Source organism: Myotis myotis, unplaced genomic scaffold (genome assembly GCF_014108235.1).
Source record: "Myotis myotis isolate mMyoMyo1 unplaced genomic scaffold, mMyoMyo1.p scaffold_m19_p_11, whole genome shotgun sequence".
Taxonomy (NCBI): Eukaryota; Metazoa; Chordata; class Mammalia; order Chiroptera; family Vespertilionidae; genus Myotis; species Myotis myotis.
The window spans coordinates 32,932-60,803 of record NW_023416315.1 but is presented as its reverse complement, the minus strand read 5'-3'; the positions used below and the strand labels follow the sequence as shown (position 1 = coordinate 60,803).

The window sequence follows — 27,872 nt, the reverse complement described above, 5'->3', positions numbered from 1 at the left end:
TATGTGCCCTGACCAGGAATCAAATCCACAACCTTTTGTTGTATGTATGAAGCTCCAACTGAGCCATTCAGTCAGGGCTGTTTGTCTTTTTGTTTTTTATGTCCCACATATGAGTGAAATAACATGGTTCTCATCCTTTCTGTCTAACTTCTTTCACTTAGCTTGATGCTCAAGATTTGTCATGTTATCACAAATGGCAGTATTCCATCTTTTTTATGGCTAAGTGGTGTATTCCCTTGTACCGTATCTTCATCCAGGCACTTAGGTACTGACCATTGTGAATAATGCTGCAGTGAATGTAGGGGTGCATGTATCTTTAGAAACGGTTTCAATTTTGGGGGGGTAGATCTCCAGAAGAGGAATTGCTGGGTCGCTCTCTTCTTCATATCAGTATAGCTTTCTTTTGGTTAATCTGCATGGGATATCTTTTTCCATTCTTTTACTTTGTACCTTTTTCTATCATTAGATCTAAAGTGAGTTTTTTGTTTTTTGGTTTTTTTTAAAAATATATATTTTATTGATTTTTTACAGAGAGGAAGGGAGAGAGATAGAGAGTTAGAAACATCGATGAGAGAGAAACATCGATCAGCCGCCTCCTGCACATCTCCTACTGGGGATATGCCCGCAACCCAGGTACATGCCCTTGACCGGAATCGAACCTGGGACCTTTCAGTCTGCAGGCTGACGCTCTATCCACTGAGCCAAACCGGTTTCGGTTAAAGTGAGTTTCTTTAGAGCAGGGGTCCTCAAACTACGGCCCGCGGGCCACATGCAAATACAAATATTGCATTTGTTCCCGTTTTGTTTTTGTACTTCAAAATAAGATATGTGCAGTGTGCATAGGCAGTTGTTCATAGTTTTTTTTTTAAACTATAGTCCGGCCCTCCAACGGTCTGAGGGACAGTGAACTGGCCCCCCGTTTAAAAAGTTTGAGGACCCCTGCTTTAGAGTGTAGACTGTATATATTCAAATAGTTTTTATTTATTTTTTAATATTTTTTTAATTGATTTCAGAGAGGAAGAGAGAGGGAGAGATAGAAACAGCAATGATGAGAGAATCATTGAGTGGCTGTCTGCTGCACGCCCCCCTACTGGGAATTGAACCTACAATTTGGGCACGTGCCGGTGACTGGAATCGAACCCAGGACTCTTCAGTCCACAGGCCAACACTGTATCCATTGAGCCAAATCAGCTAGGGCTCGAATCATTTTTAAAAAAATCCATTCTGCCAATCTGCGTTTTGATTAGATAGTTTAATCCATTTACATTGAAATAATTACTGATGAGAAGGAATTACTGACATTTTGCTGTTTTTTAAAAATATTCTTCCAGCCCTGCTGATGTGACTCAGTGGTTGAATGTTGACCTATGAACCAGGAGGTTATGGTTTGATTCCTGATCAGGGTACATGCCGGGTTTTGGGCTGGATCCCTCTTGTAGGGGCGTGTAGGAGGCAGCCGATCAATGATTCTCTCTCATCATTGATGTTTCTCTCCCTTTCCCTTACTCTCTGAAATCAATTAAGGAAAAAAAAGTTCTTCCACCTACAACCAGAACCATAGTCCCTCTCTCCCCGCTAACCTCGCCTTTCCTACTGGGAACCAAAGAAGCTGGACTTAATGGGAACTCCTCCACCACCACCCTTTCAGAGCCGAGGGTCTGCTGCCCAGGAAGGCCCTGTGCTGACCCCTCACCACAACATCAATGGTCAGTCCTTCCATTCCTGTTCCCCACCCCATTTTTCAGCCCCCGTATCCCCTTGAACTAGAGATAGCAGAGCAGACAGGCCTCTGGACCAGGGCCACTAGGACCCTGGGGAAGGACGGGCAATAGCAAGTCAAAGGCCACCAAACCTCCCTGTCCTTGTGAAGGTGGCTTTTCCTTGCCTGAGTGTTTGCTTGGTTCCGCTCTGTTCAAAGTCCCTACAAAAGGAGTGCGATAGTTTCTGGTCGTGTTCTCCATGTTTCTGTGGAGAGAGAGAGCTTGGAACTTGCTCGTCTGCCATTTGGGGAGACTGGTTTTTAGCCTATGAAATGGGCCACGATCAGCAAACATGTTGCATTGACAGAGTTTTGGGAAACTGGCCCTGTCATCCCTGTTGGTGGCTTTGCTGGGGCGCAGCATGCATGTGTGTATCTGGTATGGATGTGTGTGTGGTATCTACACGTGGGTGGACGTGTACTGGTACTTAGGTTTGTGTGCGTACAGAGACATGGTATCTGAAAAGACTTCAAATCCTGATGTCCCCTGACCTGTACACTCAGCCCCTGGAAGCTTGGCTTGAGGAGATGACCCGGCGACCAGCGTGGGAAGCTGGGCTGCACCGACAGGCTATTTGGCAGGAACACCAGCAGCAGATGTGCCACCAGGGCTGGTGCGCACAGGACGGCCACCGGCGGTGAAACGCCTCCCGCCCATTAAAACACGTCCAGAAACAATACTTAATTTCAGTGAACTTATACTAATTATTAAAGATCTATCTTAAAGCCAGCAACGGTCATTGAAGAAATTACCCGACCTCCCTCACTCCAGCGGTTGCCCCTCCCCAGAGCCTTCCTAATCCGGTCCCCAGGATTCGTATCCACCCCCCCCCGCCCCCCAACACCCCCCTCGGGCCCCGGCCCCCTCCGCCCCCCTCGGGCCCACGCGCGCCTTCCGCGCCCCCGCCCTCCCCAGCTCCGCCGCCCGGAGCGCCCCGCGGGCAGCCGGTGGCCGCGCGAGGCCCCTCCCCGCGCCGCGCGGAGGAAGCGGAGGCGGCGGCGGCGCGGAGACCTCGCCGCGCTCATGGCGTCACCGGGGTGAGTGCCGCGCTCGGGCCGGGCCGGCGGGGCCGCGCCGGGCGGGGGTGGGCGCGGCGCGGGGCGGCCTCCCTCCCCCCGGCCTCCTGCGCGGGCTCCGCGGACCCCGGCGACCTTGGGCCGACGCGGCGGCCGGGCCGGGCGAGGGGGAGGGGAGCGCCCGGGGCTGTCGCTTCGGTTGGTTCGCCCGCCGGCGGCGGGGAAGCGGCCCGGACGCCCCGAGGGGCAGCGCAAGGGCGGGGACCCCGCGCGCCGGCCCCGCCTGGCCCCGGGGAGTGCGGGCTGCGGGGTGCGCGGCGGGCCTGTGGGGCGGCGGCCCCGGGCCTGACCTTCCCTGCCTTCTGCCGGCTCCGTATTCAGTGTTCTTTTCCGAGGAAACGATGGTGACGGACAGAGTTTGCCATTTTTAAGAAATGCTACTTGCAAAATGAAACCTGCATGCGTAGGGCTACTGTTTGTTTTGGGAATGTGGTCGGTGAGCCGGGCATGCCCGTCCGGCTCCCCGGCTCCGGCGGAGGAAGACTCGTCTCAAGGTCATGGCTGGAGCTGGTGGAGTCGTCATTTGACTGTTGTCCACCCTCCCGCGGGCGCAGACCTGGTGCGTGTGATACGGATCAAGTTGTGCATCTTCCACTTCTCGGGCCTGTGTGGGTGCGGGCCTGCCCTGCGGGTGGAGGTGGTGGGCCAGGCCCGGGGCGGGGGACGAGCGGTGCGGGGAGCGGCCCCCCCACCCCCAACAGTGACAGGCTCTGACCAGCTGTCACGGCACTTCCCGCCTTACCGGCTGCCTCTCGGCTTGGGGAGCAGTGGTCAGTACTTTGAGCTCATAAATGGATAAACAAGGGCCCATCCCTCGAAGGCCGTGCTGATTCACCAGGGGGTCAAGGTCCCCAGCGGCAGGCCGGCCCTCAGGGCGGGGCAGCCTGCAGGTGGCCGAGCCTGGGTGGGGAAGCCATGAGGCCTGTTAGAAAGGGATGGTGCCTCTGGCATCCAGGCCCTCTGCCTGACAGGCATGGTCAGAAGGCGACTCAGTGCCAGGCTGGGTGCCCTTCTCTGAGGCAGGGGCCCTGCACCGTGTCCCTGGAGAAGGTGGCCTTAGTGCAAACTTGATGTTTGCAGTTCCAGCTACTTGTGAATGACCCCACAAGTCTGCAGTTGGTGCACATCTGTAAGTCCCCACTGCAAAGCTAGAGTCACACAACCTTTAGTGCACACTGTGCTGCTTCATAAAGAGAACTGTGCCTGTGTGCTGTGTGCAGACCGGGGCAGTCCACACATCCAGAGGTGTCTGTTCTGCAGGCTTCGCTGACAGAGTTCAGCCCGGGCGGCCTGGCTTCCTTAGATCCTCTGGCCTGTCTCAGCCTGCTGACCAGCGGGCGCTTCGTCTGCTGAGCTCGGTGCCATGGGAACGGTGCAGGGTTCAGGGCACGGATGGGGAGGGCACTGTGATGTCTGCTGGGTTGTTGGTGGAGGAGCTGTCAAGCCCCTTCTCGGTGCTTTACACGTATTAAATTACCGAATCTTCACCACAACCTTATCAATAAATCCTGTTTTTATCTCCATTATACAAGTTAGGAAACCGAGGCCTAGCTAAGCAGTTTAAGTTTAAAAATTGGTGTAGAACAATCACATTAAGGAAGGTTGGTTTGTATTTGGTTAATGAAGCACAAACAAAAATGTCGGAGTCTGTATTTTGGTCTGACCACAGAGTGCTCTGCACGGAGCTGAAGTGAGGATGTATTCTCGCTCTTTGTTGGTGTACGAAGCTGTGTGAGAAAAGCGCTTGTCCCTTCGGTTACGGTTTTACAAAAGTTGGCTGAGAAGGAAAGAACTTAGACGTGGCCATTTCCTTTGAAGAAGGGTTCCAGCCTCGGGTGTGCTTTCCGAGCTCCACCGTGCCGTCCTGAGGATGGCCTTTGCTGTTGTAGTTCAGATGTGGTGGTTCTGTAGATTCTCTACATTGCAGCCTTTTTTGGTTTGTTTTTCCTCCATTGATTTTTAGAGAGAGTGGGGGAGGAGGGGAGAGAAGGAGAGAGAAACATCATGTGAGACACAGAGATTGGTTGCCTCCCACACACACCCGACCGGCCACAGTCGGACACCTGCAACCTAGGTACGTGCCCTGGAACCCAGAGCCTTCGCAGGGGGGCCTGATAACTCTGGCCCAGACCAGCGACACGGCTGCATGGTAGCTTTTCATAAAATTGTTAGTTGCCTTATTTTACTTTTAAAAATATGTTTTTAATGATTTTTTTTAATAGAGACAGGAAGGGCCGAAGCCGGTTTGGCTCAGTGGATGGAGCGTCGGCCTGTGGACTGGAGGGTCCCGGGTTCGATTCCGGTCAAGGGCATGTACCTGGGTTGCGGGCACATCCCCAGTAGGAGATGTGCAGGAGGCAGCTGGTCGATGTTTCTCTCTCATCGATGTTTCTAGCTCTCTATCTCTCTCCCTTCCTCTCTGTGGAAAATCAATAAAATATATTAAAAAAAAAAAAGAGACAGGAAGGGAGAGTGATAGAAAGAAACATTGATGAGAGAGAAACATCATCGATTGGCTGCCTCCTGCACGCCCCCCACAGGGGTTGGAGCCCGCAACCCGGGCATGTGCCCTGACCAGGAATGGAACCGGCAGCCTTTTGGTTCCTGGGTTGATGCTCAACTGCTGAGCTACACTGGCCGGCTAGTTGCCTTATTTTTAAAAGTAAGTAATACATGTGCCTGGAACACATTTCAAAATGTATGGAAGGGAATTAGATGAAAATTCAGGGCCCCCTGCACCTGTTCCTTGCTGAGACTTGGTCTAAGCCAGAAAGGCATTATGGCGGTGTTGTTGCCGCTTTCTCATGGCTTTATAGATGTCTGTACTTGGAGAAAGCGGGCTCTTTGTCATTTTTGTCACAAATACTTTCGTCCATCTGTCATTTGCCTTTTGAGTTTACCATACTCTGAGGTTTTAAGTCTTTAATCTTTTCTTTCAGTGTATTTTTTGTTTCATTTTCTAGTTTGACTCTTAGACTCATTTGGTATTGACTCTGGTGAAAGCAGCTTTAGGGGTTCCCTGTATTTTTCCAGGCAGTTGTGAGTAACAGTAGGCGCTGCGCTAGGGCCAGGCCCTCCATTTGCCAGACTCGCCGCAGACCAGCTCTGCGGCCTCCAGTGCCTGGTCTCGCGTCACTCGCTGCAGGTTTTGTCCTCCTCTCTCACTGTTCGTTCTCAGAATTTTCCTGTTAGTATTGGACAGCTCTTTCCCCACAGGACTGGCACATCTGTTTTTGAACCTAAATTCACTGATAGGCTTTTTGAGGGAGAATTGACTGTATTATTTTATTGTTGGTGTTAATCTTCACCCGAGGGTATTTTCCCATTGATTTTTTAAAAAATATATTTTTATTGATTTCAGAGAGGAAGGGAGAGGGAGAGAGAGATAGAAACAGCAATGATGAGAATCATTGATTGGCTGCCTCTTGCATGCCCCCTACCAGGGATTGAGCCCACAATCCCCAGGCATGTGCCCCTGACTGGAATTGAACCTGGGACCCTTTAGTCTGCAGGCTGAGGCTCTATCCACTGAGCAAAACCAGCTAAGGCAGCGGTTCTCAACCTGTGGGTCGCGACCATCGGAAAACACATATAGCATATCAGATATTTACATTACGATTCATAACAGCAGCAAAATTACAGTTATGAAGTAGCAACGAAAATAATTTTAGGGTTGGGGGTCACCACAACATGAGGAACCGTATTAAAGTTTCATGGCATTAGGAAGGTTGAGAACCACTGAGCTAGGGCTTTCCATTAATTTTTAGAGAGAATGGGAGAGAGAGGGAAAGACAGAGAGAAACATTGATGTGAGAGAAGCACATCGATTGGTTGCCTCCTGCTCAAGTCCCGACCAGGGCCCTGGCCCGGGAAGGAGCCTGCAACCAAGGTACGTGCCTTTGACCAGAATTGAACCTGGGACCCTCTGGTTCACAGGCAGACGCTCTATCCACTGAGCCAACCCGGCTAGAGCTGGGGGAGAATTTACTTTAAGCTTTCCTTTCCCCAAACAGCTGGGCTTTTCATTTGTTCAAGTCTTATGTTCTTTCATATTTAGAGTCTTTTCATATACATGTTGCACATTTATAAGGTAGATTCCTCAGTTTCCCCTGGTTGATACTATAAGTGGGAGTTTCCCCTCCATAGAGGGAAGGCAGCTGGGTGTCCCCAGCCCCTGTTCTCTTTGTATGCAGTCACACTGCAGTTGCCCTCGGGTTTCCCACGTCTCTCAGCACCGGGGCTATTTTCTGTTGTCATGGGCACATCAGCAAGTTCATCCTGCCTTCCTTGTGGGTCGTGTCTCTCCAGGGAAGGAGCGGCAGTGGTCTGGCCTGTGCATGATGGAGGGCTAACTTCCCCGGCCAGCAAGCCCCTTCCAGCCCCGTGTCTGTGCAGCATCCGCTGGGGGTGGGGGGGGGGGGCCCTGTGTCCCGGGCTGGCACCTAGCACCAACCTGCTCGTGACCCCCTCCACCCTTTTCACCAAACCCTTCCACCTGAGCTAGGCAACCCTGTTGAGCCTGAACATGAGAGGTTTCCTGGGGTCTCTCTCCCACGCTCTGGCTAGTCTGTTGACATCCTCACAGAGACTTGGAACCCGACCCTGCAGTGTCACCTCCGGTGCTGCCACCCAGGTCTGATCTTCATCTCGTCTTTGTCAATGTAAGACAGGCGTGTTGCTGGTACTGTGTGTCCTCAGAATCAAAGCCAGTTCTTAGGGCCTAGAAGCTCCATCCCATCTGACCTCACCTGCCGCCTCCCCGCTGCTCACTCTGTACCGGCCTCACTGGGGCCCTGGGTGCCACCGGGCGTCTCCCTCTGCCTCTGCCCGGTCCACTACCCCCGGGAGAGCTGCATGGTGATGTCCTCACCTCCTGCCAAGCCTGTCGGACACAGGCCACTTGGGAGGCAAGCCCTGAGTGCCCTGTAGCTACAGCAGCATGCCCACCCGTTCACCACCCTGAACAAATCTTCCCGGGTGTCCTCTACTCAGCACCCGTCATTGTTCATTGTCAGTCTCCCCCACTTCGTTGAGTGGAACCTAAGAGCAGGGATGTTTGTGCCCATCACTGATGCATCCCAGACTTTTATAAAAGTTCCTAGCCCTAGCCGGTTTGGATCGGTGGATAGAGTGTCGGCCTGCAGACTGAAAGGTCCTGGGTTCAATTCCGGTCAAGAGCACATGCAGGCTCTATCCCCAGTAGGGGGCGTGCAAGAGGCAGCCCATCAATGACTCATCATCATTGATCTCTCTCTCTCTCTCTCTCTCTCTCTCTCTCTCTCTCTCTGAAATCAATGAAAATATATTTAAAAAAAATTCTAGCAGCAGATGACTATGGGGATAAGTCCAAGAGAACATTGACTGCCTCCTGAAAACCCGCATCATGTCCGTCAGGCTCTCTGGATACTGACACTAACCTTATGAGGTGTGCAGGGCCGTGACCACATGTGTATTCTGTAGAGCAGCGGTCGCCAACCGGTGGTCCACGGGCCACTGGTGGTCCATGAGATCCGAAAGGTTGGCGACCGCTGCTGTAGTGTGTGTAATGAGTGTTGATAACCTCTTTCCAGCCCTGCTCTAGTGTAAATTCCTGCAGAATCATGGCTGCAATGTCCTCTCCTCGGGCAAACCTGCGCAGCATGAACTCGGGGCGAGGACTGGGTGCTCAGGACACCTCCTCTCCTCGGAGCACCCTTAGTTGGGGTGTTGTAATATGGTTGCCCCAGGGCCTGCTGAAGGGCCTGGCAAGCAACCCGATGGGAGGGTGCCCCCTGGCCAGCGGATGCAGGGGCCCTTGGTCACCTTGCAGAGGTATGACCCCTAGTTATGGATGTTGTTGTGGGTTGACGTGTGCCCACCCTCCTCCTGAAACTTGTTGAAGTCCTAACCTGTAGCACCTGTGAATGTGACCTTTTTTTTTTTCAGTCAGCTCTTTGCAGAGTTGACTAGTTAAGATAAGGTTGCCCTGGCTGAGATTGGGCCTCAATCCAATGACTGATGTCCTCGTAAGGAGCAGAGAAGACACAGTCGCTCGAGGGGAGAGCTGGGGCTGCAGCAGCCCCACACACCGGGCTTGAGCAAAGCAAGTCCAAAACGGAGGTGCTGGAGCGTTGTTTCTTCTGGAAGCTCGAGAGAGTCTGTCCCGTGCCTCTCACCGAGCGTCTGGCAGCTGCTGTCCATCCTGGTGCTCCTGGGATTGGAGACACCTCCCTGCATCTCAGCCTCCATTGTCATGTCTTCCTGTGTCCAGATGGTCCCCTTCCAGGGACCCAGCCATGGCACGAGGGGCCCACCCTATCCCAGTGTGGCCTCATCTTAATTTAACTTATTACATTGGCAAAGACCCTATTTCCAAACAAGTTCCCGTTAAGAGTCCGGGGTTAGGCCTTGAACAAATCTTTTCTTTTTATGTGTGTGTGTGGGGGGGCGGGCGGGGGGAGTCACAGTTCAACCCATAACATACACCAAGAGGGTTTGAGAAGGTTTGTAATAATTTTGTGAAGCTTTGTGAGCAGAGTAACTGGCTTTGGCTTTGTTGTGTTTCGGGCCCACATGTGGAACTGGAGGGGCAAATGTCAGGTCTCTCTCTCTCTCTCTCTCTTTTTTTTTAACGCTTCACAAATTTGCGTGTCATCCTTGCACAGGGGCCATGCTAATCTTCTCTGTTTCATTCCAATTTTAGTATATGTGCTGCCGAGGCAAGCACAGGTGGCAGGTCTTGAAAGCTGTCGGCATCAAACAGCAAAAATTTTGTCAGAATCTCCATTATCCAAAGCAGTTAACCACATGTTGCCGATCACACTGCAGTGAGCAGAGCACGTGTGCTCCCCGGTGGTGGTTCTGTGTGGATATGTTCTGTGCCTTCGTGTTTGATTGGCACCGTCAGGGAAGGAGCTGGGTTTGTTGTTAGGAATTGGCCCAGTTCATGAGGTTTGGATGCAGTTCTGGGCACCGAGGGACACTGCAAGCTGCGCACAGCTCTGAGTGGTCACAGGCGCCTCCATTGTGTGTGTGTGTGTGTGTGTGTGTGTGTGTGGTCTCCTGAGCCAGACTCTCCAGGTGTAAGTACAAAGCCCCTTGGGTAGTTCCTCGGAGAGGCAGCCAGCGAGGCAGACACTGAGAATTGTCAGGGTCTGTTTTCTTTTATGTATGTATTTTATTTTTTTAACATTGTTAAAGATATTTATTTGGATACAATCCGCCATAAAGAAGTCAGTAGAGGCTCCACTCTGCCGCAGAGGCGTCTGAGAAGAGCCCGTGCCATTCAATTGGTGAACGTGTGAACGATGCCCCCTCTCTTATGCCAGCCAGAGGGCACACCTCCCGCGTTGTTACTGTCCATTGACTGCTTCCAAGTCCAGGTGACCAAACAGTCCTTTATCGCCAAAGTAAGCTCAGAGCAGTTGGTCGGGCATTCCAGGGTCTGCACCCCTCTTACATCCCAGGTCAATCACGAGAGGGATAAAGCCCCAGCGGATGGCAAACTGGCCGCCCTCGAAGAGCTGCTTGGCCTCTGCTTGGCCTCTTTGCTCAGCGTCACCATGGTGACGGCCTGGGCGGCGCTGCGAGCACCCACTACCGTGGCGGAGTCCTCTCTCCCTCTCTCTTTTTTTTTAAATATAATTGTTTTCTTTATTGATTAAGGTATTACATATGTGTCTTTATCTGCCCATTGTCACCCCAGCTCCCCACTCATGCCCTCACCCCCCTGGTGTCTCTGTCCATTGGTTAGGCCTATATGCATGCATACAAGTCCCTCAGTTGATCTCTCCCCTTAACCCCCACCCTCCCCTACCTTCCCTCTGAGGTTTGACGGTCTGATTGATGCTTCTCTGTCTCTGGATCTGTTTTTGTTCATTGGTTTATGTTGTTCATCATATTCCATAAATGCGTGAGATCATGTGATATTTATCTTTCTCCGACTGGCTTATTTCGCTTAGCATAATGCTCTCCGGGTCCATCCATGCTGTTGCAAATGGTAAGAATTCCTTCTTTTTTACAGCAGTGTAGTATTCCATTGTGTAGATGTACCGCAGTTTTTAATCCACTCATCTGTTCATGGGTACGTAGGCTATTTCCAGATCTTAGCTATGGTGAATTGTGCTGCTATGAACATAGGGGTGCATATATCCTTTCTGATTGGTGTTTCTGGTTTCTTGGGATATATTCCTAGAAGTGGGATCCCTGGGTCAAGTGGAAGTTCCATTTTTGATTTTTTTAGGAAACTCCATACTGTTTTCCACAGTGGCTGCACCAGTCTGCATTCCCACCCGCAGTGCACAGTGGTCAGGGTCTTGATGCTACCTGCATACGCGAAGGAAGTCCATTGTGCACAGCAGGACATCCATCTCCTGACTGAGAAGCAGTCTATCACCCTTCGCCCTGGAGAGAAGTGTGTGGGGAGGTGCACCAGCAGGAAGGGGAGCCCGTGTGGTGCCGTGCGTGCCCCAGGCAGTGCCTGCGCTGGGCTCGCCTGTGCCTGTGCCCTGGTGTCTGGAGAGGACAGGAGAGGAAACCTCAGTAGCCCCCTCAGCAATGGAACAAGCCATAGAGTTAGCCCTGAGTCTTGTCAGTTCATGGAATGACCTGCAGCAACGTGACTAGATTGAAAGGAGAAGACGGATTAACACGCCCAGTATTTTCCAAAGAGCAAAGGCCTTTCTTTGTACTTTCCTGTGTCCTATATTTGTTGTATGTTTGGAATCAGACACAGATATTAATGATATTAGTGGTTTTCAAACACTGCTGTGCTGAAAGCCCCCTTGCCCATGTCTGAAGCTGCTGGAAGGGTTGTTGGTTTTCTGTCTTGGTCTGGTCAGCCGTGGATGGCCTGAGAAGGCTCCCACGATTCAAGGTTGTTGTGACCAACCAAGTACCAGGACTGGGGGACTGAGCAGCAGACCTTTATTACGCTGCAGGCTGGTTTGGTTTCTGCTGGGGCTCCACCTCTGGCTTGTAGGTGCCTGCCTTCTTGCTGTGGCCTTTCCTGAGCCCACAGGCAGAGAGCAACCCGCAGGAACACCAGTCCCATCAGGTCAGGGCTGCCCCTTATGACCGCATTTGATCCCAGGCGATGCCCCCCTTTCTCCAAATAGTCACAGTGGAGGTTATGGCTCCAGCATGGGGACTGGAAGGACACAACTCAGGTACTGGAAGCAGAGCTGTCAGTGAAAAGCATAGGATGGCCCTCTCTGGTTTGGCTCAGTGGATAGAGTGTTGGCCTGCAGCCCAAAGGGTCCAGGTTTGGTTCCGGTTAAGGGCACATACCTTTGTTGCAGGCTCCTCCCAGGCCCTGGTCAGGGCTCGTGCAGAAGGCAACCCATAGATGTGTTTCTCTCACATTGATGTTTCTCTCTCTTTCCCTCTCTCTTCCACTCTCCCTAAAAATCAATGGGAAAATATCCTGGGATGAAGATTAACAACAAAAAGCATTGGATGAAAGTGAGGTTTTGTTGCTGTTCTCACCTGGGCTGTAAATACCTGCCCTCAGGGGAACTCTTTTTAACCCATCCTGCTGTTTCCTTTTGTTACGGTTGCTTTCTTCCCTTATTACAAAAGCAATGTGTGTTCTCTGCAGAACAGTGAGAAGGTGAACGCCCATGTTTGCCAGCAGCAGTTCGTACGAAGTCAGTTGCTTAGTGCACAGTGACCAGTGTGGGGACTGCACTCCTCAGAGAGGGCAGAGGGGGACCCAAGGAACATGCTGGCATAACCAATGCGGTTCCGGAAATTTCCTGGGGGGGGAGGGGGGGCGGGTAGGCACGGGGACTGGTGCACACAGCGCTTGTGTTGCTGGTGGATTAAGCGGAGCTGGACTGTGTGTCTCCCAGGTGCCTGCCACAAACCACAGCTGACATTGGCTCGAAGAGGCCCCAGAGCATTGGGTCTCCTTGAGGCACCCACACACTGTGTTCTGGTCCTGACCCCCCCCCCCTTACAGCATCATTTTCATAGCCCTTCTAATTTTATTAAATAAGTACATGCTTGTATTTAAAGACTTCAAATAAGACAGGATAAACTGATACTATACCCAGAAATACATAACCTGTATTAACTTTTAAGCGTTTTACTTAAAAATAATTTCTGCTTAGAAATAAATTATAAAAATAAAAATTCCCCTTATCAAGAGTGGCCTAGCCCAGCTGGCATGGCTGAGTGGTTGAGTGTCGACCTATGAACCAGGAGGTCAGGGTTTGATTCCCGGTCAGGACACACGCCTGGATTGGGGGCTCGATCCCCATTGGGGGGCGTGGAGGAGGAGGCCAATCAATGATTCTCTCTCATCATTGATGTTTCTATCTTCCTCTCCCTCTCCCTTTCTCTCTGAAATCAATAAAAATATATTTTTTAAAAAGAGTGGCCTATTCTTGATATTTTAGCTCATTTGCCATTCTCATTTGTCGTTCTTTCTCTCGCTGTCTCTATGTGTCTGTATGTGTATACACACATGCACACATAAGTTACACACATGTGCCATTTTTTAAAAAGCATTAGAGGGCAAGTTGCATACAGCATCGCCTTTATCCCTGAATCCTCCTGTGTCTATGTCCTAAGAATAGGGATGTTCTTACACAACCAGAGTACAGTTGTCAACATCAGTAAACTTAACATGGACAGCACCCATATTGCAATTGGTCAGCAGACCCAAAAGTTTCTCCTCCTATTTCAAGATCCAGTCGAGGGTGAGGTGTTGCGTTTTGCTTTCCTGCCTCTACAGCACTCAGTCTGGACCATATCCTCAATACTTTCTGTTTGTGCTATGACTCTCATACTTTGGGAAAATGCAGTTTCCTCCCCATCTGGCATGAAGCTTCACTTTGGGTTTGTGCTCATGATTCCATCAGGGTTCAGCCTTCTCCGCCACAGCCCTCCTTTCTCGGGGTTACGGGGTTCTCTCCCTGGTACCTGGCAGGCGTCTGAGAAGACATTGCGAGGCTGGACAGACACTTCGTCCTCGCCAGCGTTTCTGCCCGGACCTGGCGTCTTGGTGTTTTCTGTTTGTGATGCTGCACGTCGTGCCCTTCCAGCTGCTGCAGCTCCATGGAGACATCCTGTCCTGACAAGCACCCTCGTCCCCCATTGGCTCCTCTGCTCATTGTCTGCACGCACTCATTGATTCCTGCTTTTCAGTGGCTTTTAATAACTGTATTTAGTGTTGTTCGTGCTCAAATTGTCCCACATGTGGCAGTGGGAACCCCTTCAGCTGGCTGCTGTGTCCTGTGACATGCCCTGGAATTTATTTATTTATTTATTTATTTATTTATTTATTTATTTATTTATGTTTGAGCACTCTGTATTTTCTGAAATTAGATAATTAGGCTCGCCCGGTTCTTTCTCTGCTCCAGGTCTGGCATCAACCATTTCTCCATGGAGAGTTGGTGCCTGTTAGCGAGGAATGACTTTAAGGTGTGCTTGGTGTGCTCATTGCTGCTGTGGCCCTGTCAGTGGACAGAGCTAGGAAATCTACACATGTGTACGCACACACACAAACATAGGTGCACACGAGCATGCAGGCAGGAATCACGAGGTCACACGTGGACCTGCATTCCCAGTGCGGCTCCGTGAGTCCTTTGTCTGACTTCTTCCATGCCTCATCTGTGTGTCCGTCTTCAGCTGTGGGCCCTGGCTCCTGACCAAGGCAGCACGGTTCCTCATCCCTATGACGCACTTAAAATAGGATTCTGAAGTGGACTGTACTTATCACACCTATTCAAGAGTCAGGACCACCCCTCCCTGCCCATACTGTCCACTTTGGGTGAACACCTCTGGCTCTCCTGTGTCTACCTGCAGATAAATCATCATTGCTCTGTGTACACTCTCGCCTGACTTCCCCCCAACACCATTCCGCAACATCTTTTTTAAAAAAATATTTTTTTATTGATTTCAGAGAGGAAGGGAGAGGGAGAGGGGGATAGAGACATCAGTGATGAGAGAGAATCATTAATCAACTGCCTCCGGCACGCCCCACACTGGGGATCAAGCCCACATCCCAGGCATGTGCCCTGACTGGGAATCGAACCTCCTGGTTCATAGGTCAACACTCAAACACTGAGCCACACCGGCCAGGCTCCACAACATCTTATCCAACATGGCTTTCTCTACAAAATGAGATCCATAGAATACTTTGTAATGGCAGCAGAATAAGACTACATAGAACTCCCTGTTATTGGACTTTGCTTTTAAAATGTGTCCAGTTGTTTTCTGTGATATATAAAGCTGGTATCAACATCTTTGTAACTAAATCTTAATTATCTCCTTAGGGTGGAAGTGGAGTTACTGGTCAGAGGGTATGTATATTTTTATGTCTTTGTGATGGCTCCTGGTTTTCCAGGCCCATGTCTCTCAGTGTGGCTGCACATCAGAACCACCAAGGGCACTTTCAGAAGCAGTGACGCCTGGCCCGGACTCAGAGCCTCTGAGAGTCTGGTTTCAAGGATCTGGGGTGCGAACAGGATTTGTAGTTTTTAAAGGCTCCCCAAGAGATTTTGATATGCAGCCAATGTGATATTTTATTATTTTAATTTTAATATTCTTCTGAAATTGTTTCAGACAGTCAGATTTGGGAGAAGTGGCCCCCGAAATAAAAGCCTCTGAGAGACCAGCAGCTGTGGCCATTGCAGGTAAGGTTGGGCCCGCCCACCCCCAGCAGACACTGCACAGGTTCTCTGTCCCTTCGAGAAGCTGCTCCCAGCACCGCCCTGGCCAGGGGTCATGCACCTAAAAAGTAAATAAACATAGGCTTTGTTTTTCCATTCACAGAATATTCCATCGAGGAGTCCTTTAAAATTCTCTTTTATATTCAAACTAGGATTCAGTGTTACACAGGTGATGTCACACTGCTGTCCATTGGCCTGGTGGGAGCATATCATAACTGCCGCCCGAGACATGTCTGGGCTGACTGACCAGTTTCTAATCTGGGCATCTCTGAGAGGGAAAGGTGTATGTTATTGGGACCACAGGTATAACTTGGAACTGTCCTGGGCAGGCTGGGGCTTGGGGTCTTTCTGGTCATGGTCCCTATACGCTGGTTTGTCTTTCTCTAGCGCAGTGGCTCTCAATCTTCCTAATGCCGCGACCCTTTAATACAGTTCCTCATGTTGTGGTGATCCCCAATTTCATTGTAACAAATTGAACATAATTAAAGCATAGTGACTAATCACAAAAACAATATGTAATTATATATGTGTTTTCCGATGGTCCTAGGGGACCCCTGTGAAAGGGTCGTTCGACCCCCAAAGGGGTCACGACCCACAGGTTGAGAACCGCTGCTCTAGAGATTTGCAAGGTGGGCTGTAGCTGCCCCTTGTGACTTAAGCGTTAAGGTGTGGCCACACTCCAGACATCTTCATTTCTCCTGGGAACTCACTTTGGATGTATCTTTCATAGATTTGGTATGTTTCCAAATTAATGTGTTTTATTGGATATTAATAGTGTTACGCAAAAATAACTCCACAAAATATGCAAATAAGTTTGGGTCAGTCACGTTTTATTTTATTAATTCAAACAAATATTTATTCAGTGAGATACCACCTGACACCCACTTGAGTGGCAACTATAAAAAAAACTATAAAAAAAACAAACAAACAGAAAAGAACCAGTGTTGGCCAAGATGTGGAGCAACTGGAAGCCTCATGCACTGCTGGTGGGAGTGTAAGAGGTGCAGCTGCCGTGGGTGCAGGATGGCTTAAGGGGTTGAGAGGGGAAATGTGGGAAACTGCTTCCTGGGACAGAGCCTTACTTTCAGGTGACGGAAATGTTTGGAGATAAGTAGACAAGAACTGGAGGTGGCACAGCTGGTGACTGTGCTAACTGCCACAGAATCATTCACTGTAAAATGGTTTTCTTCCCCAAAGGTTTTCCCTTTTTTTTTTTTTTAAATATATTTTATTGATTTTTTACAGAGAGGAAAAGAGAGAGATAGAGAGTTAGAAACATTGATGAGAGAGAAACATTGATCAGCCGCCTCCTGCACATCTCCCACTGGGGATGTGCCCGCAACCCAGGTACATGCCCTTGACCGGAATCGAACCCAGGACCCTTAAGTCCGCAGGCAGACAGTCTATCCACTGAGTCAAACCGGTTTCGGCAAGGTTTTCCCTTTTTTGTTAAATACACATGACATAGTATTTACTATCTTAACCATTTCTAAGTGTACAGTTCAATGGCATTAAATGCATTCACATTGTACTGTGTCCATCAGCACCATCCATCCCATAACTTTACTCACCCTGTAAATAAGAAATTCTATACCCATTAAACCATAACACCCCCTTCCCCTCCCCCAACCCCTGGCATCCACCATTACTCTTTCTGTCTGTACTGTAGGTACCTCCAATGAGGGACTCTGAACAGTATCTGTCTGGTTTTGACTGGCTTACTTCCTTCAGCATCAGGTTCCTCCATGCTGCAGCATTTTGCAGAACCTGCCATTGTATATACAGACCCCGTTTTGTTTATCTGTGTATTCATTGATGGACACTCGGTTGCTCCTATGTTTTAGCTATTGTGAATAATGATATCAGAACACAGTGTGCACATATCTCTTCCAGACCTTGTTTTAGTGTTTGGAGGTGTACCCCTGACATGGAATTGCTGGGACATGTGGTCGCTCTAACTTGCTGACCAGACTCAGCGCATATGCGTTTTTCTTCCAGATCTGGAATGGAGAGAAATGGAAGGAGATGACTGCGAGCTTCAGTATGGAGGTAGAAGCCACAGGGTTTGGTAAAGGGGGTGGGTGGAGGGGGTGGGGGGTGGGGCAGGTGTAGGGAATGGGCAAAGTGAAACCTAAATGAAGTTTTATGTTTTGAACAGTCAGGAGAACTTGCTGTCTTAGTGAGAAACACAGGGCTCTGAGTGCAGCTTAAACTAACCGGTGTGGGTCCCGGCCCCTGGTTTGATTGACACGCCTGTTCCTTTGCTTTTGCAGATGGTATGAACGAGGCTCAGGAAGGTGACTTTCCAACAGGTATGTGTTTCCTCTCACGTTTCTGCTCTCTGCTCAGCGTCCTGTCCTGTTGAAGGAAATAGCATCACCGCTGCTGGTTCTCACCCTGGCTGCATCAAACTCACCTCCAGTCCAGCAACCCTTTATATCAACTCATATATTAGTAATTCTGCCAGAAAACAAGCCCCTGGGAGTGTCACGTTAGAGAGGAACATAGTGAGTTGGCACTTTGGATGTTATTTTTAACAAGTTCTCCGAGGGACTCTAAAGCCCAGCCAGTCTGTGCACCGCTCATGTGGTCTGTGGTTTCACGTACAGATCCACAGAGGGTCACACACTGGGCAGCAGTTGGCGTTTAAATAGGCTTGTTTGTGCTGGCTTTTCCCTACTGTACTTAACTACTTGAAAAATAAGGACAGTTGTTCCATGTCTGATGAGAAAAACAATGTCCCGGTTTCATCCTGACAAAACTCAGAAACCTGAAGGGTTTCTTCTCCAGTGTCCCTCTCCCCACAAGTTGTGTCCCTGCAACAAGGTCTCCAGCCCGGGTCCAATGGCAGCCACGGCCCGAGAACCCTCCGAGTGCCCGTGCAGGCACAGGCAGCAGGTGGACCTTGCAGGGGAGTGAGACATGTGTCCCTGTGCCCAGTGCTGCTGGCCCCGCGTGCCCTGAGCCCGTCCCATGTGGCTCCATGAGCACCTATGGCAGCATCACAGGCGGTGCTTCCTCTCTCGAGAAAGGAATGGAGAGTCCTGGAGAGCAGCAGGAGGCTTAATTATTCTGTTGGTTTATGTAGCATTGAAAGCGACTAATTATGTGCAGCATGGAAATTGGTGAGAGCCATGGCCAACAGAGAAGTGGATGAAACTTGGCAGGGCCTGACTGTTATGAGCACCCCGAGTTTGTAAGAGTCTGTATCGTAATGGCTGACATGTGAAGATCTGAATAAATAAGTGCAGAAGTACGATAATCTCTAATAAATGCTTGAATATAATGAAAATGTAAACCCATAGTATTTGGCCTCAGAGTGCAAAATAGGTTAGCTGTGATCTGCAGCACTGTGTACCTAGTAACAACTCCCTGTCTCCAGTTTTGAAAAGAGAAAAGAACATGAATAAGAAAATCAAGTGACTCGGTGGTTGTGTCACCATGGAAAATCTCCAGTGATAGTGTGAGGGCTTCACTGCTGCCGAGTGCAGGGAGCCTGCCGCCTGGCATACAGCGTTCACCCAGGCGGCTGCTCTGGTCTTGGTGCTGCTGGAGCCCGTAGTTCCAGAGAAGCAGCCATGTAGACGTCTGCATGTGGCCCTGGCGGCCTGTCCTCACCCCTCTCCTGTCCCACGGGTCTGCCTGTGCTGGGACTGGGTGGTGTGATGCATGTGTGTCTTCGTCTCAGGGGCCCAGGGCGTCCTGCTCTTGGAAGGGCTGCCCCCACCATGCTGGTGCCCCTTCCTGCCTCTACCCTGGGCCCCACCCTCTCGGCGAGCACTTACATCTTCGTTTCCCTCCACAGTGGAGAGGAGCCGGCTGCAGGAAATGCTGTCGCTGTTGGGACTGGAGACACACCAGGCCCAGAAACTGGGCCTGCAGGACGCCCTGCAAATCAGCAGTGACAGTGTGAGGAACTGGGCGCCTCAGGCCCCCAGAGACCTGCCCTGGACCTTCCTGAGGAAGCTGCAGGCCCGCAGCGCTGAGGCCCGGAGCACTGCAGTGCTGGCCTCGCCCTCGGGTGCCCGGCCCGCGGAGAAGGAGAGCCAGATGGAGGAGGAGGTCATCTACTGGGACACAGCCGACGACATCTCCGCGGACATCTACTCCTTCTCGGAGCTGCCCACGCCCGACACGCCCGTGAACCCCCTGGACCTGCTCTGTGCCTTGCTGCTCGCCTCCGATGGGTTCCTGCAGCAGGAAATCGTGCTGAGAATGTCTCTCTGCCAGTTTGCGCTCCCACTCGTTCTGCCTGACTCGGAGCACCACGCCCACACCTTCCTGCTGTGGGCCATGCGGGGTGTCGTGCGGACATGGTGGGCACAGCCCCCGAGGGGCGCGGGCAGCCTCAGGGAGGACAGTGTGGTCCTGGCCCGGGCACCTGCCTTCGCCTTTGTGCGCATGGAGGTCAGCAGCAACTCCAAGTCCCAGCTGCTCAACGCCGTGCTCAGCCCGGGCCACAGGCAGCGCGACTGCTTCTGGCACCGGGACCTGAGCCTGGGCACCAGCCCCCGGGAGATCGCGGATGGGCTGGTGGAGGTCTCCTGGCTCCTGCCCACTGGCAGGGAGGACCTGGACCTTTGCCCAGAACCCGTGGCCTTTCTGAACCTCAGAGGTGACATTGGGTCTCACTGGCTGCAGTTTAAGCTCTTGACAGAGGTCTCCTCAGCCGTGTTCATTCTGACCGACAACATCAGCAAGAAGGAATACAAGCTATTGTCCTCCATGAAAGGGTCGGCCACCAAGTACTACTTCATCCTGAGTCCCTACCGTGGGAAGCGGAACTCCAACCTGCGGTTCCTGAACAGGCTGACCCCTGTGCTGAGGATGGACCACTCCCACGTGCTCGTCAAGGTCAGCAGCACAGACGGTGCCCGCTTCACGCGCAGGGTCCGCGCCATTGTGGCGAGCGTGGCCCGGTCCCCCTGCAGGAGGGTGTCTGTGGAGGACATGGCCCACGCAGCCCGAAGGCTGGGGCTGAAGGTGGACGAGGACTGTGAGGAGTGCCAGCGGGCGAAGGACCGGATGGAGCGGATCACCAGGAGCATCCGAGACCCCGATGCCTACCGCAGGGAAGAGCTGAGGCTGCAGGGAGAGCCGTGGAGGAAAGCAGCTCGTGTGGAGAAGGAGCTGTGCCAGGCGCAGTGGGCGGGGGACCCGGCGGACAAGCGCCGGGCCGAGCTGAGGCAGCGGCTGCTGGAACTTCGCACACAGCAGAGTGGCCACGACCCTGCGGGGGGCGTGCAGGAGTTCATTGCGGGCATCAGCTGCCCCTCTCTGGGCGAGAGGCAGTATTTCCTGAGGTGGATGGAGTGGGGCCTGGCCTGGGTGGCCCAGCCAAGGCCAAGGCAGCTTCCAGAGGCAGCTCCGACCCTGAGACCAAAGCAGGGTGGGGCTGGGGACCGAGAGCCGCTCTGGCCGGAGCCCTTGGGGGTGGAGCACTTCCTGCGGGAGATGGGACAGTTTTACGAGGCAGAGAGCTGCCTGGTGGAAGCTGGGAAGCTGCCCACAGGCCAGAGGCGGTTCGCCCACTTCCCAGGCTTGGCCTTGGAGCTGCTGGTGAGGGGGCTGCCCCTGGAGCTGGTTGACGGGAGCACGCGGAGCACCCCCCTGCGCTGGGTCACGGGGCTCTTGAAGGAGCTGCACACGCGCCTGGAGAGAAGGTCACGCCTGGTAGTGCTGTCAGCGCTGGGTGTGCCCGGAACCGGGAAGTCCACTCTTCTCAACACCATGTTTGGGCTTCGGTTTGCCACTGGGAGGGGTCGGGGTCCTCGAGGGGCCTTCATGCAGCTTGTCACAGTGGCCGAGAGCTTCAGCCAGGACCTGGGCTGTGACCACATCCTGGTAATAGATTCGGGAGGGTTGATAGCAGGCGCCCCGGCCACAGCTGGGGAGCGCTTTGAGCTGGAGGCCTCCCTGGCCACTTTGATTATGGGGCTGAGCGATGTCACCGTGATCAGTTTAGCGGAAACAAGGGACATCCCACCGGCTATTTTACATGCCTTCCTGCGGCTGGAGAAAACGGGGCACATGCCCAACTACCAGTTTGTGTACCAGAACCTTCATGACACGTCTGCCCCTGGCCCGAAGCCACGGGAGAGGAGGCCGCTACTGGAGTCACCCTCGGACATGAGCAGAGCCTCCACACACGTGGCCAAGCAGGGAGACGGCCTCCGGACGCTGGCGGACCTGGCCTTCTGTGACCCCGAGAAGCAGCACGTCTGGCATGTTCCTGGCCTGTGGCACGGAGCGCCTCCCATGGCTGCCGTGAGCTTGGGGTACAGTGAGGCCGTGTTTGAGCTGAAGAGATGCCTGCTGGAGAACATCAGGAACGGCCTGTCCGACCCCCACAGGAATATTCAGCAGCTCATTGAGCTGGTGGGACTGCTGTGAGCGTGGCAGCTCGAGGGCGTCCACCTGGGGCTGGCCCCTGATGCGCTGCTGTCCTGCCCATGGGAGAAGGTAGAAAAGCAAAAGACGGGTCCTGGAGTTTCCTACCCTATTAAGCTGCAGAGGCTGTGGGTGTGGAGCAGCTCTGGGGGAATGCATCCAGGACTATGTCTCAGCTCCTTGGGCGGCCTGTGGTGGGGCCTCTTTCATCGGTGCCTGGAGTGGAGAGGTGCTCTCTCTCCATCACGCAGCCGGCACACGCGTCCCAGGAGAGGGGTGGGGAAGGGGCCCCAGGAAACATACAGGCTTCCCTCCAGTGCGTCGTCGGTGGGTCCATGCTGCCTGGACAGAGCGCCCATGTGGCAAGTCTATTTATCGCCTGACGTGAAGCCCTCCCCGGCCCCGCCCTGCTCACCCTGCTGCACCTCGTGCCCTGCAGCACCTGGAATACAGCTCCCCATGACAGGAGCACGTGCTCACGGGCCAGCCCCGCCCCCAGACTGTGCGCTCTTTGAGGGCGGGCTGTGTTACCCAACTTTGTCCCGCCAGGGCCTGGTACACTGTGGGCGCGTTAATAAAAGTTTGTGAAACGAATGGATGCGTGAGTGAGGGGAGCAGGCGGTTCCTCTCCGGGCCTGATGTTCCCGCTTCCTCCGAGAGGATCAGTGTTTTTCTGAGGGAGGGTGTGCAGGGGACCCCTGAGAGGAGGTCCCTTCTAGGCTGTTACTGGGAACAGGAAATGTTCCTGCAACCATCCCCATCACTGTCCCCTTCTGTAGGGAGGGAAGGGGTCCAGAGCAGTGGACCTGGGAGGGCAGAGCTGCTAGGGAGCCGCTGCCCTAGGCGCCGGGCCTCCACTTCCTGGTTCTCGTCCCCAACGCCCACACAGCAGGCTCACCCACCGGACCACGGTGCCAGCCCTGACTTTGCTGTCGTGCTCCTGGGACCAGCCTTCTTCCCTGCCACCATTTGAGCCAGAACTTGGGGCCCCTCTCTGGTCGATTCTCCAGCTGAAGTGCTGGCCTGCACTGGCCTCATCAAGGTCACTGCCGAGCCACGGAGCCAGTCCCAGCAGTGGCACCAGCTCTGGGGATCTCAGCTCAGTCCTTGGGCCTCCTCCCCTCTTTTGTGGCTTCAGGAAAACTCGGCCGGAGGTGGTGGCCCGAGCTCCTCTGTGCCCTTTATTCCTTTTGCAGACTCGGTCAGTGAGCCTCGGTCTGGAGCAGCTTCCTCGAGCCAGGCCCCTCGGCCCCTCGGCCCCTCGCTGCATCCCAGGACACCGTGGCATCCTTGGTGTTTGGGATGTTGTTGCCGGGCGCTGTGAGTCTCAAGACTCAACTCTGGAAACCTAACCTGCGGAAAACGTTTTCTCTTCTGAAACTTAAGAGTCTGTAGTCCTCAGGCACTGGAAGCTCATCTCTTTCTGGATCAGTAAGTGACACACGTTTTTAGGTGTTGGTTCACAGGAAATACCTTATACTTCCCATTACTTTGCTTCTCCAGCTCAGTGGGACGTTCACCCAGGATCCTTCTGGGCCTAAATCCAGGCACTGGGAACCTGTCTTAGAATTGCTGTAACCCCTTTAAAATTGAGTCCAGCTATTCCAGAAATCTGACCTGGGGAAGCTAGCCCTACTGGTTCCCTACCAGTCAAGGGTTCTTTTTTTCTTCTTCAGTCAAGGGTTCTTTACGAGGGGGTCTATCCATTGTCCAAAGTTAAGGTTCAGTTATTGAATTCCTGAAAATCAGGTGTGTGATTTTCCTTCTGGGAAGAGAGTTCATAGCTTTAAATGGATTCTCAAAAGGCTGAGCTTCTTTTTCTTGATGATACATAAAGCAGTGTCTGCAACTGATGTTATCTTAGTTGTACTGAAACACAGTACCTGGCAGGGCTGGTGTTAGAAATTTGTACGGACGTATGCCTGGTATGGTAGCTCTCCCCAGCTCCTCAGATGTGAGTGAGCCCGGGAAAGAAAAATCCTTTCTCTTTTTTCTGAGTCAGTAGTAAAAAAAATTACTTTGACTATAAACCTATCCCGGTATCCTAAGACGTCAACAAAACCAATTCGGAGTGTGGCTTTCCCAGCACAGAGTCAGGATGCAGAGCAGCGCCGGGGGTTTGACCCTGGTGTGGTGACTTTTACCTCTCGCCTCACAGCCCCCATGTGCTGTCCTGGGCCTGGGCCTCCTTCCACCGCCCCTGGCTCTGTCTGCCCAGGCAGGCACTTCTCCCTCAGGATGCAGCCCCACCTCCACCCTACCCTCTAAGAAGTAGGGCCTGTGAGAGCTCCAGTTACCGTCCTGATCTTCTGTCTTGTCTGCTTTTCTGCCCCCCGTCCCCTCTCCAAGCTTCCTGCTCCTGGAGGAAGGTGATGTCAGCCACTTTGGAGTCCTGATCTATCCTGGGGTCTGAGAATCAGAAGTGAGGTCTGAGTTGCTGGCATGTGATGCCCATTTTCCCATCCACTACTGCAAGCCCTGGAGTGTGGCTTTCAGCCCCAGGTTACTGGCAAAAGGAACAGGGTGTTTGGAAATGGCTCCGTCAGGAGACTGGTTACTTCAGCACCCCGAAGCTGAGGTCAGTAGTGCCACTCCATTCTGTGCCTCAGCAGCGGAGAGGGGGCTGGAGAAGGACCAGGGTCAGAGCCCCTTGGCTACCCATAAAGACAGCAGAGGACGGAGCTGGGACTCGGGTTCAGTTGTGGTTTGGCTTAGTTCCCAGATGAGAGCTTGGAGCCTTGGATTCTTCCTGGTGAATGGGCCGGACACTAGGAGAAAACAAATCACCAGTAGCCATTTTATTTATTTTTTAATCCTTATTGTTAAAAGTATTACATATGTCCCCTTCGTTCTCCCATTGACCTCTTACTACCAGGAGTGATTTTGAAGTACAGGTTTATAAAACATAAAGTGTGAGCTGAGGATGTTAGTCTTCCCAGGAGGACCAGTGTGAGTCGGATTGTCTGGGCTAAGCCTGCAGCCAGCAGGAAGGCAGAGGGCTCTCTGGCTGGGGCACCTCTCCCTGAGGCTAGACTCACCAGATTCCTGGCTGGACTGTGCAAATCCAGAGGCCCAGAGGCCCCCTCACACAGTGTCACCCACAGTGGCCAGTGCCCTATCTGATAGAGGCAAGCCCTTGGGCTGTACTGGACAGCCCATCTCGAAGGCGTCCAGACCACCCAGCAGGCCCCTCCTCTGCCTTGTGGTCCAAGAGGGGCAGGTGTGGACTAAGCCCATCCCCTCTGAGTGACCTGGTCTAAGAGCTAGACCAGCCTCCCCGCCAGGTGCCCCTGCACAGGTTCTGGGACTCTGGTGCACAAACCTGCATTCAAGGCGCTGGTTCTTAACCCTGGCTACAAATAAGGGTCATCTGAGGAATACTGGGAAAGGACGGTGCCACCCCCAGTCCTATACTTGGGGTGTGGGGCCCAGTGGACTCGCATGTGCAGCCAGGGTTGAGAACCTCCGCTTTGAGAGCATAAAAGCGACTGATGCCTGGTGATCACAAGGGCTCGTGTCTGAGAAAACCACAGTTGCACATCCTCCTCTTCCTGGGCCCTTGGTGTGGTCACTTGTTTCTAGACGTGGCTTTCCTCACCCAGGAAGGGTCAGTCCTAAGCAGTGTGTGCTCAGCCCCAGACCCCACCATTCCCGATCCTACGTGGCTCTGAAGGCTCCCACTCACAGATGCAGTGGAGCCCAAACACTTGCTACCATTGCTCGTTCTAACCTCAGCTGAATCTCTGACCTCCATCTTCTCTCTGCAAACCCTGTGAAAGACAATATTGCCTTTCACAGGATTGATGGGGGAAGAAGGCAAGTGCATCAAAACACAACAGGTGAAAATTGCAGAAAAATAAAACACCCTGTTAAAAATTTCCACTGGTAATGTAAAACTGCAGCAATTCATGCATTAAAATTGTCCTTTTAAGTTATTTTAATCATGCACTCACAGGACACCGCTCCCCGCCCCCCATCAAGGAACCAGCTCCTTTTTGCAACAAGGCAGGTAAGAATTTTAAAAAGGTGGGTAACCATGAGAGAGCTAGACCAGGTAGAATTGCTGGGAGACATCTCAGGAATGAAGAAAAAAAAACGTTGATAGTGGTATTGCCTACTGCATTGAGGGCAGACCTTTGACCCCGAGCACAACAACCCTGCTGAGCACTGCCTTCTGCTCCCAGAGGAGTGAAGGCCATAGTCACCTTTGCTGCAAAACCAGCCACTTCTCTCCTCTGATTGAGGTCGTGTTCTTGTGAGTTCTCATTAACCCTAAATAGCTGGCTTATCTCCCTCAGAGGATGAGAAATCAGGGACTCTATTCTTAAAAACAAATGAACCAAAAAAACCCCCACCACTCCAACCCCCCCATTTATTAGGTACTCATTCTGTCAGACAATTTATAATGAAAACTTTCAAAGCAATCATCACTGTCCCCATTTTATAGATTAGGAAAACTGAGGCTTAGGAAGGTCCGGTCACTTGTCTAAATTATACACTAGGAAGCAGGAATTCAGATACCAGCTGCCATGTTCCTCAGCACTTTGGAGTAAATTTATAAAAAAAATTTATACACACACACACACACACACACACACACACACACACACACACTAGAGGCCCAGTGCACAAATTCATGCATGGGTGGGGTCTGGGCCAATTGACCACAGGCGGTTGGCCAGATGGCCCCGCCCCCTGGTCAAACTCCCAGTCAAGGGGACAATTTGCATATTAGCCTGTTATTATATAAATAAAAGGCTAATATTCTAAGTGACCTTCCCTCCGTTCGGGTATTGGTGTCATGCGGCAACGCCTGGCTTCCTTTCCCTAGCAACTAGCGTCCTTATAGTTTCTTCGATCCTCACAGAAGTCCTGGAGTAGGCAGATAGGCGACTTGGTGGAATCCAGTTTTATTTTCATTAGCTGGAAAATGGAGATTTAGAAAGCTTAGAAACTTGACCCTACTGAAAAGAAGTAAGAAATGGTGGACCTTAGGGGAAAAAAAAGAAAAAAAGAAATGGTGGACCTTGAAAATGACTTTAGGTTTTCTCACTTCGCAGAATATAGTCAAACACAGCTGCAGTTAAATATTTCACCCTTTGTTCTCCCTGCGTGATCTACAATAATTATCTGCTTCATGTTCATATTTACTGCTGTGTTGCTGACAATTACCTGAAAGAGAAGTTGGGATGTTTCACTGGGCTGGAAAAAGTTTAGCTACATCAGAAAGCGGGTCTAATTAAGCAAGTTTATTCTATATCTATAAAAGGCTAAGTTGACTCACCCATGTGTGATACATATAAAGCTCTCGCTGGCACCAATTGCATGCGTGTGTTTCGATCTGTCATTGTTGATCGTGAATTTGGTTGACAATTCTATTATAGAGGAAGGGCGAATAGCAATATTAAAATATTTCTTCTAAGTAATTTCCTTTCAATGTACTTGAATTCATGCACCAGGTCACTAATCCTATATAATAAAAGGGTAATATGCAAATTGACCCTAACAGCAGAACGACTGGGAATGACTGGTCACTACGACACACACTGACCACCAGGGGGCAGCTCCCTGATGGTCAGTGTGCTCCCACATGGGGAGCTCTGCTCAGCCACAAGCCAGACTGATGGCTGCCAGTACGGAGGTAGTGGTGGGAGCCTCTCCCGCCTCCTCAGCAGTGCTAAGAATGTCCGACTGCAGCTTAGGCCTGCTCCCCGCTGGCAAGTGGACATCCCCCAAGGGCTTCTGGGCTGCCAGAGGGATGTCTGACTGCCAGCTTAGGCTCAAAACCCCGTGGAGCAGGCCTAAGCCAGCAGGTGGACATCCCCCGAGGGGTCCCAGACTGCGAGAGGGCACAGGCCGGGCTGAGGGACCCCCCCACCCCCCAGTGCACAAAGTTTTGTGCACTAGGCCTCTAGTCAAGTTATAAAGTGGTCAAACTTTGTTGAAAATAAAATAGTATCAGTTTAAAAGGGTCCTCCAGGAAGGGTTAA

The 27,872-nt window shown here is 51.9% G+C and overlaps 1 protein-coding gene, 1 non-coding gene and 1 pseudogene across 14 annotated transcripts; 1 reads left to right on the top strand and 2 right to left on the bottom strand.

The window, feature by feature from the left end:
• Positions 1-2,666: 2,666 nt before the first annotated feature.
• Positions 2,667-26,880, top strand: LOC118665853 (up-regulator of cell proliferation-like). Of its 13 annotated transcripts, XM_036327111.1 has the most exons (7): positions 2,856-3,395; positions 15,097-15,123; positions 15,386-15,456; positions 15,645-15,795; positions 17,491-17,541; positions 17,766-17,804; positions 19,298-26,880. In XM_036327111.1, exons 5-7 carry the CDS (start codon positions 17,508-17,510, stop codon positions 21,883-21,885), a joined length of 2,661 nt encoding a protein of 886 aa, XP_036183004.1. In that variant the 5' UTR covers positions 2,856-3,395; positions 15,097-15,123; positions 15,386-15,456; positions 15,645-15,795; positions 17,491-17,507; the 3' UTR covers positions 21,886-26,880. The 13 variants fall into 13 exon arrangements, with proteins under 13 accessions (XP_036183008.1, XP_036182997.1, XP_036182998.1 ...); XM_036327115.1 differs by lacking the exons at positions 2,856-3,395; positions 15,645-15,795 and adding an exon at positions 2,667-2,797 and having other exon boundaries at positions 15,390-15,456; XM_036327104.1 differs by lacking the exons at positions 2,856-3,395; positions 15,645-15,795 and adding an exon at positions 2,667-2,797.
• LOC118666638 lies at positions 9,436-9,542 on the bottom strand. Its single transcript, XR_004970998.1, has one exon. It is a non-coding gene; the product is annotated as a U6 spliceosomal RNA (small nuclear RNA).
• On the bottom strand, positions 10,214-10,379 carry LOC118665848 (annotated as a pseudogene).
• Positions 26,881-27,872: the final 992 nt, after the last annotated feature.